The following is a 17,841-nucleotide window of genomic DNA, read 5'->3' as shown; positions in this document are numbered from 1 at the left end:
TGTGTCATCGCAAGTAGGCTGCTCATTCTCCCATGTGTGGGCTGCTTCCGGGTCAAGAGGTACACTCAAATTCATCTACATTCCTCCTCGTTCCTTCCAAAAGCATCATCCCTCCACCCTTTTGTGGAATTCCCTATTTTTTCTTCCCTACTGGCATTCATTGGATCATCTTTTAATCCTCAATTCCTGAAATCTTTTACAGAAGCTGTTTTGCTGCATCCCTAGCACCTCAAATGGTACTACAACGAAAGCAAAGTCCTGGAAAGTACTTAGATGGGAGGACTGTACGGGCCTTGGAGGACCTGGACACTTGCTGTAATATAATGCCTTCTAGACATCACAGGGAAGCTGTATCTAAAAAAATCTACATGGTAGGGTTCTTTAAACAAGACCTGCCTAATGACACTGCCAGCGGACATTGCCAATATGGATGGAAAATATTTCATGAGCCCCCCACCTCAGATGAAGAGCTACAGGCAGTCAATGGCAGGATGAGTCCCCTGATGAGTTATCCAGTCCCAAATGGTCAACCCTAAATCCATGTGCATGCAAGCAGCACTAAAAGGATTCCATAGCTTTTGTGTGGATGTGTGGATAATAGTAAAGGAGAGGAGGTTATGAGTCTGGGGGGGGGGGACACAGGAGAGGTTGAGGAGAGAGAAATGTGTGAAAATGACATAAATATAGCACTCAAAAGTGAAATCCTCAAATGTAGGTAAATAAACTACTTGTTACCTGCAAGAATAAGTGGAATAAGTGAGTCTAATGAATATTCCGACAATAATAATTCTTGAAGGATAATAGTTGGGCCAATCACATGGCCATATACTAGAGCATATCACAATTGTGTCCTTAACTGTTTCTCAGTGAGCAGACTATGGCTTAATGTTATGTCCTCAGTTTATGCTGACACCACCGCCACAGGCTGCCTCACATGCTGAGAAGATGCGGGTCTCCCTTATACCGATGAATGACCCCCAAACAATCATTTATATGGACATATTTACTAAGAAATTTACTTCAGGGATTATTTCTGTGTCTTCTAGAAGCTCATGCATCTTCTCGAGTCCTTTGGGGGTATCACTGAGTGCTTCCTTTTCCACCCTGACTTCCTCACACCATGTCAACCCACAGACCCCTGTGACCAGCATATACACAAGCCTCTTACTCTTCACGTGATTCCCATTTCCCACTCTCCACTTCCTGTCTATATAGCCTCTTCTACAAGACTTCAAAGAAATGGGTGAATATGATAAATGAACACTCCCATCGCTGACGTGGGAAGAAAGTATGAATACTCACTCTGTATGCTTGGCCAATACCTCCATTATCAGCAATGTTCTCTCCCAGTGTATTAATTCCATTGAGCTGTTTAAAGAAAGATTTTCTGTTAGGATTTTTAGAGACAGCACCGGCATTTCACTTGGGGTTGCACATCTGGAGCTGTTCTGGAAGATGCTGATGACATACATGCTGTCCACCTGCTAGGTCCCACGTGAAGTTGCCATACTGGTGCACCATGCACTGGGATTGGTCTTTAAAATTATTTGCAGACTGCTGAGTCCACCAGTCCACGAGGTCTCCATCTTTGTTAAAATTTCTTCCTGTAATATATTCATTTGGTAAAAAGGAAATTTGTTACAATAAAAATAAGAATAAGATTGTTTCATAGTCGAAATTCTTGAAGTAGGTTCTCATGCAGCTATAAGAAACACCATTGAGAGACCTCCCACTGGCTGTTCCGGTTCCTCAGAACCATTTTGAAAAACGATAAAATCATAGCGAGGATATTGGCATGGACACAACCCTTCCATCTTGAGATCTCTAGTTTGGGTGGAAAAAATGAAAATACTGCTCTGTGAGTGTCCACGGAATGAGGCAGACGATGAGAGAAACTTCTAACTCCCCCAACTTCTGCTTTCTTCAGGAAAGCTTGAACTTTGTCTGCCAATGTGTCTTGGAATTGATAGGTATTTATTTCATCTACTTGACTTGTGGCTACTGCAGATGAGGCCACTAGATAAGCACTTCTGAAAACACACTTGGCTGTCCTTGATGCTTTCCATCTAAACCAGAACTATTTAATTTGATATTTTGAGACTTTAAAAGCCCAACATCTTTATTCTGGCTCCCATCTCATGTTTCCAGACCCTTTAGGCAAACTAACTCCTTGTTTTCCTCTACTTAAAGCACAAAGAGAAGCACGCCTTTTCTCCCAGAATTTTCTTGCTAGATTTAAACAACATCGATATTTTCCTTTTTTGTATCTCTGAATGCATTTATATACTTTGTATGTTTTGACATTTAATTTTATCATGTTTTAAATATTTAGGATATAGTGAATAAGAAAATGGCAATGAAACAAAATTTGAACTTATATGCTGATTCTACCAATTCCAGGTTCTATAACATTACACAAACATGTTATATGCCTCTGTATGCTTCTATTTGGAAAATGGAAATATTATTAGTCAGTGTTGGTTAAGACTGGAGCACTGACTAATTGAGTTAACAGACGTCTCGCGTGTTTCTTTTTAAGGTGTTATTTTTCTTGTCTAGAATTCTGTCCAGTTAGTATTTTGTGAACTAAAACTTGTTACAATTTTTGTTATGTTTTTTTTTTACCATATCTTCTATTTTTAATCTTGTTTGACTTAATTAAAACTGTAAATCTTTTTGGTTGTTTAGGGACGCATATCAACATTTAAGTGCCTGCTGTTTACAAGGTTCTAAATTATGTACTAAACAAAAAGATGAAAAGAAAAAGACTTCCTGGCTACAAGCAGAGTGCCAAACACAGGGGTTTGGATAGGACCCTGCTCTCTGTGAGCCTGGAAAGCTAAGACACATATAATCGGACTGAACATCATTTCCGGTGCACAACACTGTAGCACTTTCTCAGTGTGAATTTTTGCTTCCATCTCTCACAGTATAAAGCACATATTTTTCACTGCCCACTAGTGTTTTGAGTTTCTTAGGAAACACTTTAACTAGAACGCTGACTCTGTGGTGAGACATAGGTCAGCAACATACTGATAAACACATGGGGTTCTGTACTGACATATGACAGCTCTTCAACTTAGGAAGATGTATTTCAGCCAAAGGAAAATGTTACCTATACTTTACCATTGTCATCAAAGCCATGTGTGATCTCATGTCCGATGACCATGCCGATGGCCCCATAGTTCAGTGAGTTGGGCTGCCGGGCACTAAAGAACGGGGGTTGCAAAATGCCAGCAGGGAAGACTAAAGGAGAGAAGACAGTGGAAGATTTGGGAAGATTATCCGTGGCATTGTCAATGACGGCGTCATAATTACTAACCTGTTTCTACCAAGTTCATTTCACTTAGGATAATAGATAATAAAAGTCTTGTGTGGCAGACACCAACACAATCATTTATTATTGATGGTGGCAAAGTGACTGAGCCAGCGCTGTGCTCAACCTATGATTTATTTATCACAATTCACCTACCAATCTTCAAGATTTTTTTTTCTATAAGGAGTTTGGGGCAAGGAAAATGTATAAGTTATACTCAGGAAAATCTTTCCCTTGTGTAAATATTTGGAAAGAAGAGCTACTCAATAACACACATTTCTTTTCAATGCTATCTCTGAAATTATATCTGTCCACAATTCTAGCTAAAATAAACTGACATTGAGTCATAAGGGTACCTCCATCACTTAATAATATTTTATTTTTTATCAGGGTTCCTATGACACCTCTAAATTCTGTTTATGTCCTTGTTTATAATTTGAGTTCTTCTTTATCTGACTTTTTTTCATTCCCATCCTGGCACCTCAAATCTCAGCCCTGTATGATCAGAGATTTATGTGTTCGTACACATTTATTTATGTACTCTTTGGTCCATTTTTCTTTTTGTCTCTAGACCCCATAGCCAGACAGTTCTTGGAATATAATTAGCACCCAGAAAATTTATTGACCGAATAAATCATCAGTTATAAACAAAGGGATATGTATTTTCAATAGACTAAGTTGTTTATAAAAAGTTTAGCAGGCATGAAAATCTCCAAGAATAAGATTATTTTATTTAAAAAATTTGGTCAATAAATAATACCTTTTATGGTTGTCGTAACATCTGTATTGAGTTGAAAACTTTTTCCATTTTTATGTCTCAAATACAGGTGAGTACACCAAACAGCAAACACTTTATTTCTCCTAGGTACCAGTTTCTTGCCTGTTATTTTTTTAATGGCACTTAGCAGAAACGATCATGTCAACAGAGTGTAGCCCCCAGCAGTGAACCTCTTCTATCGGTCTCAGGTGCCTTATTTTCTTTACAAAGTTGGCACAGCACTCGTGGGCAAACATCAGGTGCTGCCCTGCTCTAGCACGTCCTGGTGTCTCTTCTGGAAAGTTTGACAGTGCACATTCCCTCATGCCTGTTCCTTGTGTGGAGCGTGAGAATTTCCTAAGAGATGTTCTCACTTTCTGCCTCACTCGCAGTTTCCCCTAATATCATCTACCCTCTTATTCTAGTCTGTAGCCAGATTAAAGTGCAATAATGGTCACTATTCCTCTCCTGCTAAGAAACTTCGGAAGGTTGTTCTGTGGCCAAACAGCATCCTCCTCCTGACGCTGCATGATATCATATTTTCCTGCTTCTCCTGGTATAGTCCTTTGCTTTAACTTCTGACAATAAATGTACCTGCTAAATACACTAATGTGTTTCAATTATTTTTTTCTTGGGGTATATTGCCTCCATGCAACGCAAAGGGACTATTATTTTGGGCCAATGTTGTCTAGAGGAAGTTATCCCTTAACCTTAAAAATGAATGAAGTGAATGAAGATATAGTCTTATAATTCATTAATTTTACCTTTCATATTTTAAAATTCTAGTACACACTAGGTAACTGCAGCACGATATTCTGGAATCGATTGTATGTCATGTTAGCACATATGACAAGCAAAACTCTGGGCCTTTCCTATACAGGACATCAAGATAGAAGTGAAAGACCCTGACCTTCAGTAATTAAAAAAGAAGAGAAATTTAATGTTCAATTAACACAGAGTAGCAAATATTTTCCTTCGAGGGTAAATATGACCTAAACTTTCATGAGCTTTGGGGATAAATATTAGGTATTTACAGAGGTGGCTTCACAACACTCTAAGCAATACTGTTCTTCAGGTCTTTCAATAGGTTGGAAAGTTGCCATTGTCTCATTTTCAGATGACAAAATATTAAAAATTGACCTTTGTCCTGGGAGACTTGGTGAAAGTCATCGCTCACATGCAGATCTGCCTGAGCTAAACAGTGCCAAGAGATTATTTTTATCTGAAAGTTATAAAAATTATATGCAGTACTTTATTAACTTAAACAGAGCATTATCTCCCACACTATGTACTTTGATTAAATTCCACCCATTATATAAAATGCTCTTATGAAATGCGCTATCAAAGCTAAACATTAACCACAGAGATGCAGCTGACTTAATTACAGCCCTGGATGCCAGTATTCAACGAAGTGATGTGATTTTTATGGCTTATATTAATACTCGTCTTCAAGTTCAACCTGGCAGATTATGAACTTCCTTAACTTGGTCAGCTCAATATTTTTTTTAGAAGGATCTTCTCCAATAACCTCACTGACTAGTAAACATGACAATGTTGCTAGCCACCGACAGATCATTTCATGACTGCCAGCAAGCTGGCCAATAAAACAAGTCACTGGAACACACACACACACACACACACACAAACACACACATCGTTAATTTTCTTTCTTTTTGTCTGCACTCTCACTCACACCCCACTAATCACCCCCCTCCCGGTCTTATCTAGATTTCAAGCAACTCAACTTTAAGATATCTCAAACACAGCTTAAGTTTGCATTCAGGTAAAATCTGAGAGTGCATCAGTACCAGATCTGGGAGTGTCTAGGGTCTTTCCTACTTGTTGCTGAAATGAAGCTATGTTGTTTCTGCCCTGAGATAAAAATAAATGTCTAGCTGCTTCACTTCACGGTGAAAAGCAATTCTGTTAATAGGGTTTCAATATAGAGTTAACTCACACTCTAATGAATTTCATACTGACAGAACTATGAATATTAAAAAGAGGATTTGGAGGGGGTTGGGGATGCTGCTCAGTGTCAGAGTGTATGTTTATCATGCTTATAAGGCCTGCAGTTCAATCTCCAGAAAAAAATCTGTCTGTCTGTCTGTCCATCCATCCATCCATCTATCTATTCATTTATCCACCCATCCATCCACCCATCCACCCACCCATCCATCCATCTATCCATGTATCTATGTATCTGTGTATCTGTGTATCTGTGTATCTGTGTATCTGTGTATCTGTGTATCTGTGTATCTGTGTATCTGTGTATCTGTGTATCTGTGTATCTATCTATCTATCTATCTATCTATCTATCTATCTATCTATCTATCATCTATCTATCATCTCTCAAGATTCACAAGTGAAGAACTTCTAGAGTTAAAGGCATTCTGAAGAAAGGTGTTGATTGGTTTTAGAGATGCATTGAACCATGGCTGATCATACAGGTGCTGGAGAGTTGATCACCAAGTAAGTCTTGTCTGTTTGGAAGTGATCTTTTCTCTCTTCAGAAAACATTAGGCTAGACTTTGAGCCAAATGATTGATTTTTGCTTAGCACGTCTTCGTTGTTATCTGCAAGTTATATAAAGATAGCCTTTCTAGATTTCTTATGTAATCCATTTTTATAACATGTATCAAAATAAATTACAGCAAAGTTTTGCTTCAAAGATAGAAGTCATAAAAACGCTTAAAGAAAATGTAGATAACCTCTTAATATATCTCCTCTTAGGCTTAAAAGCATACAAAAAGGGATACTTAAACCTCAAAATAAAAAGGCAGGCTTTAAAATTTGTTTTGTAATAATAAATACCTTGCAAGGCTTCTAGCAATTTCTATTTCAAATCCGTAACAGATCTCAAAAAGGTGAGGCTTAAAACAGACTTAGAGATATAAAAAAGAATGGTTTGAAATGAGACTGAGATTATCATCCCTTAATTCTGGCCACATTCCAATAGAAAGGTCTAGATTGAGTCCCTGTGCAGAGCCTGCTCTACAACTTTAGCTCACTTCTGCCAGTGTCTGGGTGGTGTCTGTCAACATAGCAAAAACTCTTGGAAAAAATGGGCCTATTTATATGAGAAGAAAGATAGATTTCAAATGTGCCCAGGTATACCTGGGAAGAGAGAAAAAACATCTTTGCCTTGAGAAGTTAATTTATTCATTATATTTTGCATACATGTGCTGATTTTTCACCATAGTTTATGTTATTACTATCAGTGCAACAGAAGTCATTTTGTCCATTCTGAGCAACAGTCACTGGGTGGTATAAGTTATATGTTAGAGCCTAATCCAGTGGTTCTAGTGTCCTGTAAAAGCAGCTAACAGCGAGAATGGACTTATCCGATCTATGCTTCCTAATCATCATCTATCACTGAGTGAAGTCAGGAGGAATTCTGCTTGACGGCTTACTCATGTGGGCTCATGCTCAGCTTGCTTCTCATAAAGCCCTGGCTCACCTGCCTAGGGATGGTACTGTCTGTAATACACTGGCCCCAGCTACGTCAATTAACAATCAAGACAAACTCCCCACAGACATATCTCCAGGCTAAATTTGAGGGAGGCTTTCCTCTCGGATAACTCTAGTCTCTGTCAATTTGACAGCTGAAGCTGTCTAGGGCACTGAGTTTTTTTTCTGCCTTCTGAATTCCTTGGATGCTTTGGAATGAAGAAAAGAATAGAAGAATCTCCACTAAAGCCAGACTGCTTACTGAATTACCAAGAGAACCAGTCTAAAAAAAGTTGGCTCCTCAAACCGCCAAGAGTCAGTAAAATTTTTAAAATGACCTTTCAAAGAAAGCATAGGAATAAAACAATTCATTTATGTTATAGATTGGATGCTATAGAAGAAAATACCTGCTGTGATTTGGACTAATTTTATTTTTCCTAGTAGAATGAAAAGAGGTACAAAACCATGGATACTTCAAGAAGTGAAGCAATAACTTGATATCACCTTTACTTTTGGAGGGGTATTAAAAGTTGACCATACAGCAAATGTATGTGGACTGAGACTTATTTAGGGCTATACCTTACCTATCTGATTTCTGCCAGAAGAGTAGAACGCATTGACTACAGCCGCTCCACTTATCCACCTATGGGAAACACAAGAACTTGTTACAGAAGATCCTTTGTAACACATCCAATCCGCTTACCATAGAAATAGATGTCAACTTTCTGTGTGAAATACGATCAACGGATTGACATTAGCATACGAGAATGAAGACTCATTGGAAAATATTTCTATTTATTAAAAACTCAACATATATTTAGGTCTACAATCTGTTTTTTGTTTTTTGTTTTTTTTTTTGGAGGCATCCGATGGTACAAAATCTACTACATCCATTTAGAAACTGTAGGAGGCTAATATTATAGTGAAATGTGTATAGCTTCATGCTTTGATACTAAAGCGTTCCTACAATTCTGGAACAGTTGTGAACGAATGAAACAAAGGCTAGCAAAACTTCAGATTCAAGTAGCTCTAAAGATTTCACTTCTTAGTTCATAACGAGACTCTTTGGCCATCCAGATATCTTAGCTTGGAACAATGAACTTCAAATTATTGGTCCTTAAATCTTGTTTTAAAAATGAAACACTGGGAGAGATGGTGCAGCAGTTAAGAGTAGGAATGGTTTTTTTCAGAGGACCGGAGTTCATCTGTCAGCAACCACATCATGCAGCTTGTGGGTGCCTGTACTCCAGTTCCAGGAGATTTGATGTTTCTGGTCTCTAAGGACACCTTCACCCGTGTGTACACACCACACACACACACACACACACACACACACAGACACACGATTAAAAATAAAATAAATCTTTAAAAGCATTTATTTTAAATGCAGCAATATTGAGGAAAGATGTATTTTCTTATGGTTGTAAAGTAAAATCCAGATAGTTTTTTTAAATAGAGTTGTCTGTCAGTCCATACCAAGACTTAGGCTCTGCACAGAATATAGAGCTTATAAAACATGGACCCTAAATATAGAAGGCTAGTTTAGGAAGTGAGAATAATTCATAAATTATTGTTACATAAGAGTACATAAATAAATTAAAAACCAAACAAAATAAAACACTGGTCACATGATAATTTGAGGGCTGAAAGACAGGAGCTATTGCCTTCATCTTTTCCTGCTTAGACACTATGGAAGATGCCTGTCAATCATCATATAGTAAGGACATAAGGAAAACAGAATAATAATAATCTAACATATATGTCCATTGACTTCGGATGACCTCTTCATGTTAGCATATCCACACACACTTAAGACAATCATGGAGTATTGTGCTAAGGTTTTACTAGTTATTTTGCCTCAGGGCAATGGCCAGTGTGACAATTATTCTCCTTCTAGTAGCAAATCAAAATAGTACAAAAATTCATTTTCTGTCAGAGGCATTCTAGTCTCTCCTGTGCCAGGTGAGCAGTACAAAGTCATCACCTTGGTTATAACTATTGTGACTTATGACTTATAACTTAGTCAGGAACTATTGTGAATATCAGGTATAAGCGCTAGTTTAGTTTCTTAAAAATAATGGGCGGAGACAAATATGCAGTGACCATCTGAAAACTTCTGTTATCCTTTTGATATCATGACTAAAACTTTACATAAAAGGGTGCTGGACTTTACAACTGTTCTTTAGGCAAACAAGGAGCCCGGAAATGGTGAAGAATAGCTTCCACCTGTCTTTCTGTTAGTTTGTTACCACTGTTATTTTAGCACAGGAAAGCACTTTAGGCAGGATGGGGCTCACATATCAATCCTCCCTAGTTCCAGCAGAGCTGAGTCATGAATATTTTAATGTTTCCTGCAAGTTGATGATTACAAGAACACGTCTTCTTTGTTTTAATTAAATGCTGCTTGCTTACTACACAATTTGTAATGACTCATAGCAAGGCAAGTATTTGTAAACCCAGGATGTTAGATTAAAATGCAGAAATCAGAGCTACACGGAACAAGTTGATTTTATTTCTGTGACTAACAGAAAAAGACGTCTGTATAAACGAAGGTGGAGAAGAGGAAAAGAGATGCGTTTAGAATGTATTTGCATAGGTTTATACAGGTACCATGATTCAGGTTGAAGTGAAGTTCTCTGGAGCTGGTGAAAAGTTCAGTATGGATGATATGTTCAGACAATTCTGAAAAAGTACTGTTGCGTGAGCAGAAAAATATATTCTCAACACTTTCATAGCAAATATGACAATAAAACTCATAAGTAAAGAGTTTATAGTTATTAAAGATTTTACCAAAATTGATTATGAATTAGAGCCTAGTCTTAGTGGCTCTAGTGTGAATTTCTTAATTGCAAATTCTGAGTTGTGGTAATAGCTGTGCATTTGATGTGTAATTATAAAGAATCGTTATAAATTATTTGGCTCTGAACTAACCAAATGTCCTAATAGTAAAGTAGAAAAAGTCATAATTCAAAAATGAAATGTTATATTGAGAAAAAAGGCAGATACACTAAGTGAATGCTTCAAACGGCATACTTCAGACGTGACTGGAAGACAAAGACATAGAAAGATGGACATCATACAATATTGCTGGCTTAGGCTTACTGCTTTTGGAAAAATAAGTGCCATCTTTTATTACTTTGAGGCATTTAAGATTGCATTTTGACTAATGTTTGTAACTCTCCAGCAGGGAGAGTTTTACATATTAACATATCTACTGTAAGTTATAGCTCCTAAAACTTAGGTGGCCACTATGATCATGGATCACGCTCATAAAGTTAGAATTTTGGTTGTGGGGTTTACTGAGCACTAGAGTGTAGTATTTGTCCCCAGCAAACCCAAGAAAAAAATCTTTAGGACAGTGTGTCCTTAGTCCACTCTGGAGAATTATACAAATTCAAAAAACCAGGGCATTGTGTCCCAGGTCATGATCAGAACTTGAAATACTATAATTATATCAATTGTTACATCTTAAGTAGGGTGGTGATAGCAGAGACATATTGAGTGTCTGATACTTGTGGTCAGTTATGAAATACCCCAAATAAAAAGATAAATTAATGAGGCAAATGAAATATTTTTAAAATGTAATAGTGATGTAACAAAAATTCTAAGACCTTTTTTTAATTTCAATTCATCTGTGAAAATGGAGAGGCTTTAATTTATAAAACTCAGACAATGCTGACCATGACAGTAACACTTGGAAGAGAAAAATGCACATAAAGTAGAAAAGTGAAAAACAAATGGGAACAAAAGAAAAGAAACAAATGGAGGTGCTATTGCTCCAAAATAATGGCTATTGTGTGCTCCGCAAGATCCCTTCCAAGTGTGCAGGCCAGACCCGAGCATCCTCTTACGTACAGTATTAGACCAGGGAGAAGAAGCAAAACTCCGAGTTCTCTGGTTCTCTCCCCGCCTCCAGTGGTCTACGCATGTGTGAGCATGGGCTGTGTGGTCTATGCATGTGTGAGCATGGGCTGTGTGGTGAGGAGGTAGAGTGGGAATGGAGGAAGTAGGCAAGAACTTTATTTTTATATAATTATTATAACTTAATTTTAATTTCTGAACTGTAGTTTTGTCAGGTACGCTTAATTGGTCTTGAATCAGCAACTAGACACCCTCAAAGAGGACATACAACTGAAATGCCCGTGAGAGAGGAGCCAGGTGTTTGCCATCCATCTCTTTACACCCTGAGGAAGCTAGGCAGTGATGCAATGAAGGGGCCCAGTCTTTAGGACAGGTAAGAAGAGCAGATATGAACATTCAAATTCAGCAGCCTTTAAGACAAAGTGAACCCGATGGACTGCAAGAGCACTTAGAACAAACCTCTTTTCAGCCACAGAATTTAAAGCTTAAAATAAAGGACAAGACCTTTAAGGTCCTTCTCCTAGGGAGTGTTCAATTCTAGGCATCTATGCTAAAAGCGACTCCTTTGAAATCAGCAGGATGATAAATAGCTTTTTGTGTGTGCCTCCTCAAGTATTGCTGGGTGAAAGGAGAATCCTGTTGAAATCTCTGGTCATTATAATTTTTTACACTTCTGTTATTTTTTTCTTCTCAAACGCTTCTCACATGCTCTTCCTGACCTCCCAGATCATCCTGACAGAATAGAGGGCACCTGCAATCTGCAGGTAGGGAAACTGAGTCACTGAGTAGTCGCTACGCTCTGGTGTAAGAGGTTGTTCTGTATTTGTGTTGGTTTCATTGGTTGAATAAAGAAGCTGCCTTGGCCTTTGGATAGGGCAGCCCTTAGGTGGGTGGAGTAGACAGAACAGAATTCTGGGAGGAAGAAGGCAGGCAGAGAGCCGCCATGGAGCCAGCTGCCAAGTCAGACATGCTGAATCTTTCCTGGTAAGCCACAGCTCATGGTGATACACAGATTTAATAGAAATGGGTTGAATCAAGATGTGAGAGTTAGCCAATAAGAGGCTAGAACTAATGGGCCAGACAGTAATTAAATTAATATAGATTTCCGTGTGGTTATATCGGGCTAAGCTAGCCAGGCAGCAGAACAAAGGGCCCTGTGCTCCTACTACAAAGCTCTGCCCTAGTACATGTAGACACTAAGTGATGGAACTGTGGAAAACATATTTAAGGGAAAGGGAAAGACGGCCTGCTTGCCTTCCTCCCAACCCCGACCACCAAACTGCTGATCCACATGATGCGCAAATACCAGTGCAGTGCTTAATGCCTTTCTATTGGCAACATAAATAGGGCCTTTTCTCTTTCTCGCCTACCATATCCCTTTCTTTCCAAGGCAAAAATAGATGTTATTAACTAAATTTAGAAAAGTCAAAAACAAAAATAAAAACAAAAAAACCCACCATCCCCCCCAAAAAATCAAAGCTCAGAGGCTAAGTTTACAAAGCTAATATGTAAAGTACAGAAATCTTAGTTCACCCAAACCCTACCCTACCACCCCCTCCAGTTCCATAGCTCACACTCCTTTCCTCCTCCACAGACATAGTACTTTAAGGCCTAAACAAAAATGCAGGAGAACTAAAGACCTTCTCTGAACATTGCATTTGAGTAGTGACCGCAACTAATATACAGTTCATGACTGAATCTGTCTGAAGACCAAGACCCTCCTGATACTGAGCTGGAGAATCCATTTTTCCGGATACTAGGTAATCCTGAGAACTCCTCGTAAGGAACACAAACCTCTTCTATTCCATGCAACCCTTTGTATTTACCTGACTCCACATCCAGGCACCATCTGCCCAGCTGATTAGAAGTAGCTTCACAGGTAATGACAGTCCATGTTTTATTTTTAGCTTGAACCACGAGGACTTAGCACACTGTTGGGAACATGATAGGCACCCACCAAATATTCAGGCCTATTAATGGCTGCTCCACAGGACTGACCCAGCTTGCCCTGTGATGGGGAGGATGAAGAGTATTGCCTTTCTGCAGCCATAGAGAGCTGCGGCAACTAGGTACCGCCACCTGAGCGTGGTCCTCTCAAGAGATTACACATAGTAACGGTGCCAGAGTTCTGAGTTGTCCTCTCTAGTTAAGTGGGAATAGGGGACGTTTTGATGCTCTGTTGTGGTCTGCCACCATCTACTGTGGTCTCTAAGTGTCTACTGACTGCAGTCTGCCATCATCTGATTATACTGACCAGAAAACCCAGCAGGCACGGAGTAAGGAAGACATCCTATGGGTTAGCGAGTCTTGTTTTGTTTTCAGTCACTACTCTGTTCTACTCATTAATTTAGCTTCTAGCTGACATTCTCAGAGAATGTTTTCCTGATCAGTCAAAAAAATTACATCTTTTTTTTTTTTAAATCAGTACCAAATCTATGAACCTCCTAAGGAAGCCTTAATGTTTTGTTGTTCATGAACACACAGGCCTTGAGGTTTATTTTTGTCCTGTTAGCTCTCAGCGAGTTATCCTTTTAGTACAAGTAAATGATTTTAGATGTGTTACTAAGTACTCTTGCCAACACTTATACTTCCAGTCCAGGGCTATTTTTCTCTGAACTGGACATGTTTGCAATTCCTCTGCAATTACACCAAACCCTCAGGAGACAGCACATTCATTCAGAGTAAAAAAAAAAAAAAAGTTATGCATAGTCACTCAGTAACCATATGAAGTTTTAAAGTTATTAAAATTCCTGTTCTTTGCAGGTGTGAGCTGTTCACAAGGGTAAAGGGAGGCCCTTCAGCCAAACAATTAACTTGGACATATTGCATGTATACACTCCTTAAGACTAAGTTTTAAAAATTGTTTAACAGAAAAAAGTCACAGGGATGTATATCTTCACCAGATGTAGGGGTAAAATGTGGAGATGGAGGCATTTTTAGGTTATCTGCTGAAATAATTTTATCAACATTATTACAGATTGGCCATTTGCACACCCTATTGCCATGCATGAAGTATCGAGATTCTATTAATCGATGTCCATTTTTTTTTGACATAGTGGTTTCTTCCTTCTACAAAAATTAGCTTCCTGAGCAACATCAAACTGTGACAGTTCTGTATGGGTGAGTAAAAAGCTGCTGGCAGACAATGGCTAAAGACACAACACTCGAGTCAAGCCATGTAGAGGTTCCTGTTAAACAAACAAGAAAAGAAAAAAAACGCTACATCTGGATGTGATGGAGCACACTTTTAACCCCAGCACTAGGGAGGCAGAGACAGGAAGATCTCAAGAAGTTTGAGGCCAGCCTGATCCATATAGCAAGTTCCAAGACTACACAGAGAATCCCTGTCTCAACAAAATAAATAAAATAGGATGCTACAAACTCAGAAGCAACAAAGGGAGGGCAGAGGGTGGTTTGGAAGCACTGAATATCAGCAGAGTTTTGGACTGAGCCGGGAGTGTGGGTGACTGTTAAGGAATTCCAGAGAGCTATGGGAACTTTCGACCTTTTTAAAGGTTCATATTTCTTGAGCTAAGCAACAGGAATGACAGACAAGGTTTTCGTCGAGAAAGAACATGAGTCAAGCTGTATCATCGAGACCCTGGGGATGGCAGTGTGAGGATGAAGTGAAAACATGAGATAATTGGCAATAATTTTTTTTTTAAAAAAATGAAAACAACAGAGAAAAATGCAGTGAGAAAGCAGGCGGAGATGGTTTTAAACAGCCCACCATATAATATTTAATCAGCAGTGGGGGAAAGCAGTCTTTTTCTTTGGAAAGAGCACTATAGATGAAATAGGGAAGCCAAGAGAGATCAAGAGGAAGCCCTGGTGTCTATCTGGGTGGGAATAATAAGGTGGAAGCTTCTAGAAAATAGACAGCTAAAAGGATCAAGATTAATTTTTGCCTAAGTGGCAAAATGTTGTGCTTGTGTGGTTAATGATATAGCTACATAGAAATGCTTGCTAACCAGCTAGATATTAAATGTAAAGCTCAGCAGATGGATCTGGGCCAGATCCAAATACTCAGATGCAATAAGAATGGTATACACCTTCGAGAAGTAAATGCATGTGCCTACGGGGGGCACATGGACTGGGATGATCTAGGAGTTACTAGGTAATTAGTTGAATTTACTTATATTGCTAGTTCTCTGGAATTTTAATGCATTAATCAGCATTCCTCTAAAATACTCTGCAATACAACCCAATAATAGTTCACAGACTCTCCCCTATCTTTCCAGTATGTCTGTGGACATATATTCCTCCAACAAGTCATTGGGAATGAGGATCCGAGAATGATATGTGACTTCCAGCCACTTGACCAAGTGAAGCTATAGATTTGCCTTTCTGAAGGTCAGTGAGGACTTGAACCTGAGGACACATGGAACAAGGAAAGGGACACCAAAGGTGACTTTCCCCCATTAAACAGGTGCCACATCAGTCAGAAGTTTTTATGGGGAGAAACCCAAATGAAATAAAGGAAACTTTTATTACCATACACCTCATAGGATGAGGTTATAGCCAGAGTATTCCTGGTGATTTTAAAGCACAAAAATAAGTTTAACAAAATTAAAGGCATCACCTTGGGAAAATATTTTTTAAATGAAATACGGAAGAAGATGATACAAATGGAGGCTAATTCAGAGTTCTGTTCTTGGAGGGTGGTACTTACGAAGAATTCCAGTTTTGGGGCTCTGAGTCTTAGAGCAAATGAATCCTGATATAGGAACTCTGAGCTGAGGCATCACTATTTTTTTTTTAATGTTGTTCATGTGATTCTAATGTGCAGCCAGATGTTTGGACCTTTTCATTCAGTGTGAAAGAAGAGGGAGAGAGAAAACGCCGGCACTGGATGGCAGAGAGCTTGAGAGCCGCATTGTAGCTGTCTCAGAATCTTTGGGAATGGCTCAAACAAGACTAATGAAGCACTTAGGCTGTGCATTAAAATATTAAAATAGCTTTGGACTTTTCCCGGCACGTTTCTATCCTGTGGTACAGGTCATTGTATCACGCAACTTCTGCTGTAAAGATCATCTACTGTCTGCAGTTATTTATCTCCTAATTTCCCAGGACCTGGTGACAACTGGGCGAGTCATTTCTCTAGAACAGTAGTTACAGAAAAAAAAAAAATCAACGAAACACATTGTTAGTCAATACACAAACCAAGGCGGGGCATTTAGTTTTCAGTTGCTTGGAAATTCACTAATTTTAATTGCCACCGAGCTAGCTCAGTGTTAGGCGCTGAGAATGGCTTTGGTTATTACAGGGTTAAAAGTCTTGGAAGACCAATTTAAGGAACTCAGTGGGTTTGAGGACTCAGCACATATACTGGTCAATCTCGGCACATCACCCATCGAGTGGAAAAGCAAAGGTCAAAATAATAATCATTATGAAGTAATGTTAAGACAAACATAAATAAGGGAGCAGTATTCCAAGGCTATTGCTCCAAATGATTCCTGGATCTCCTGTGTAGCTTTTGCAGGGTTAAAGGAAGTGTCACATGAAGCAATCAGAAAAGGGAGTGGGCTTATGGGATGCTTGGCCAATAGAAAGAGTAGGCACTAATAGCGGAAGAATATTCTGGATGCAGAGTAAGGCCTAAGCATGTGCTTAAAGAGCAAAGTCACATTAAGCTAAGGTGTTTCTGAAAAACTTGTCCAGCAAAACGCTAGAGACGGCGACAGTTAAGAAGCCACTTAATCAAGAGATGAAGTTACGTGTGAGGGTGCCTTAGTGGAGAAAGGCTTTGGTTTGAAGTTCCTGGCCCGTGCTGTTAATACAATCCGATTAGACGTTCTCAGAACCTCCTGAGGGAAGGGGGCATTGCAATGGTCAAGGGAGCAGAGCCAACAGGAGAGGCTCACTACAGAATGAACAATTAGGAAACAGACTGTACGCACTCATCTTTGTCCACCTTTTCTCGGAGCTTCTTCAGCTGCTTGCTTTGGCTGAATTTCAGATTTTGGATTATGTTCTCAAAGTACTCATCTTCCGTGTAGTTCAACTGTATTAGACAAAAGGTTTGGGAGAAATATTAATGCCAGCCTCATCACAGTTTGGAAAGCAAGTTAATACAGTTAAGAAACGGCATTAAAAACTTACTAAAGGATGCTCTATTCCCAATTAGCCTTGCTATATGTTGTGTATGTTAGAGATTAGCCTTGTTACATATGTTATACCGTAACTTTAGTGTATTCTTTTATAACCACTCATGAAGCAAAGGTCAGGCCAACCTCACAATATTGATATCATTGTGCACACTACCATTGTGCATAACCACACCCTCTTTATTTAGCACCCACTGTCCTTGGCACTGTTCTTTGTATTTTAAGTATTTATTATACTCATTTGCTCTTTCTGATAACCTTGTAGCCTAACAGCTGAGATCAGTTTTAAAGCTGAAGATTGTGAGGTGGAGATGTTTCAGGTCATTGGCTAAGATTTAAAAGAGCAAGAGAAG

The 17,841-nt window shown here is 38.9% G+C and overlaps 1 protein-coding gene across 2 annotated transcripts in view; it reads right to left on the bottom strand.

The window, feature by feature from the left end:
* Mme (membrane metalloendopeptidase) overlaps positions 1-17,841 on the bottom strand; it is a 76,027-nt gene that overhangs the window by 10,517 nt on the left and 47,669 nt on the right. For both annotated transcript variants that reach the window (XM_005344054.2, XM_005344053.3), the window contains exons 16-20: positions 17,282-17,385; positions 8,105-8,163; positions 3,127-3,246; positions 1,471-1,604; positions 1,303-1,368 (exon numbers count right to left, since the gene is read on the bottom strand). In XM_005344054.2, coding sequence (XP_005344111.1) covers positions 1,303-1,368; positions 1,471-1,604; positions 3,127-3,246; positions 8,105-8,163; positions 17,282-17,385 — 483 coding nt within the window. The remainder of the gene's footprint in view (positions 1-1,302; positions 1,369-1,470; positions 1,605-3,126; positions 3,247-8,104; positions 8,164-17,281; positions 17,386-17,841) is intronic.

This window comes from Microtus ochrogaster, chromosome 1 (genome assembly GCF_000317375.1).
Source record: "Microtus ochrogaster isolate Prairie Vole_2 chromosome 1, MicOch1.0, whole genome shotgun sequence".
Classification (NCBI taxonomy): domain Eukaryota; kingdom Metazoa; phylum Chordata; class Mammalia; order Rodentia; family Cricetidae; genus Microtus; species Microtus ochrogaster.
The sequence above is the reverse complement of the archived record's forward strand: the minus strand, read 5'-3'. Positions and strand labels throughout refer to the sequence as shown.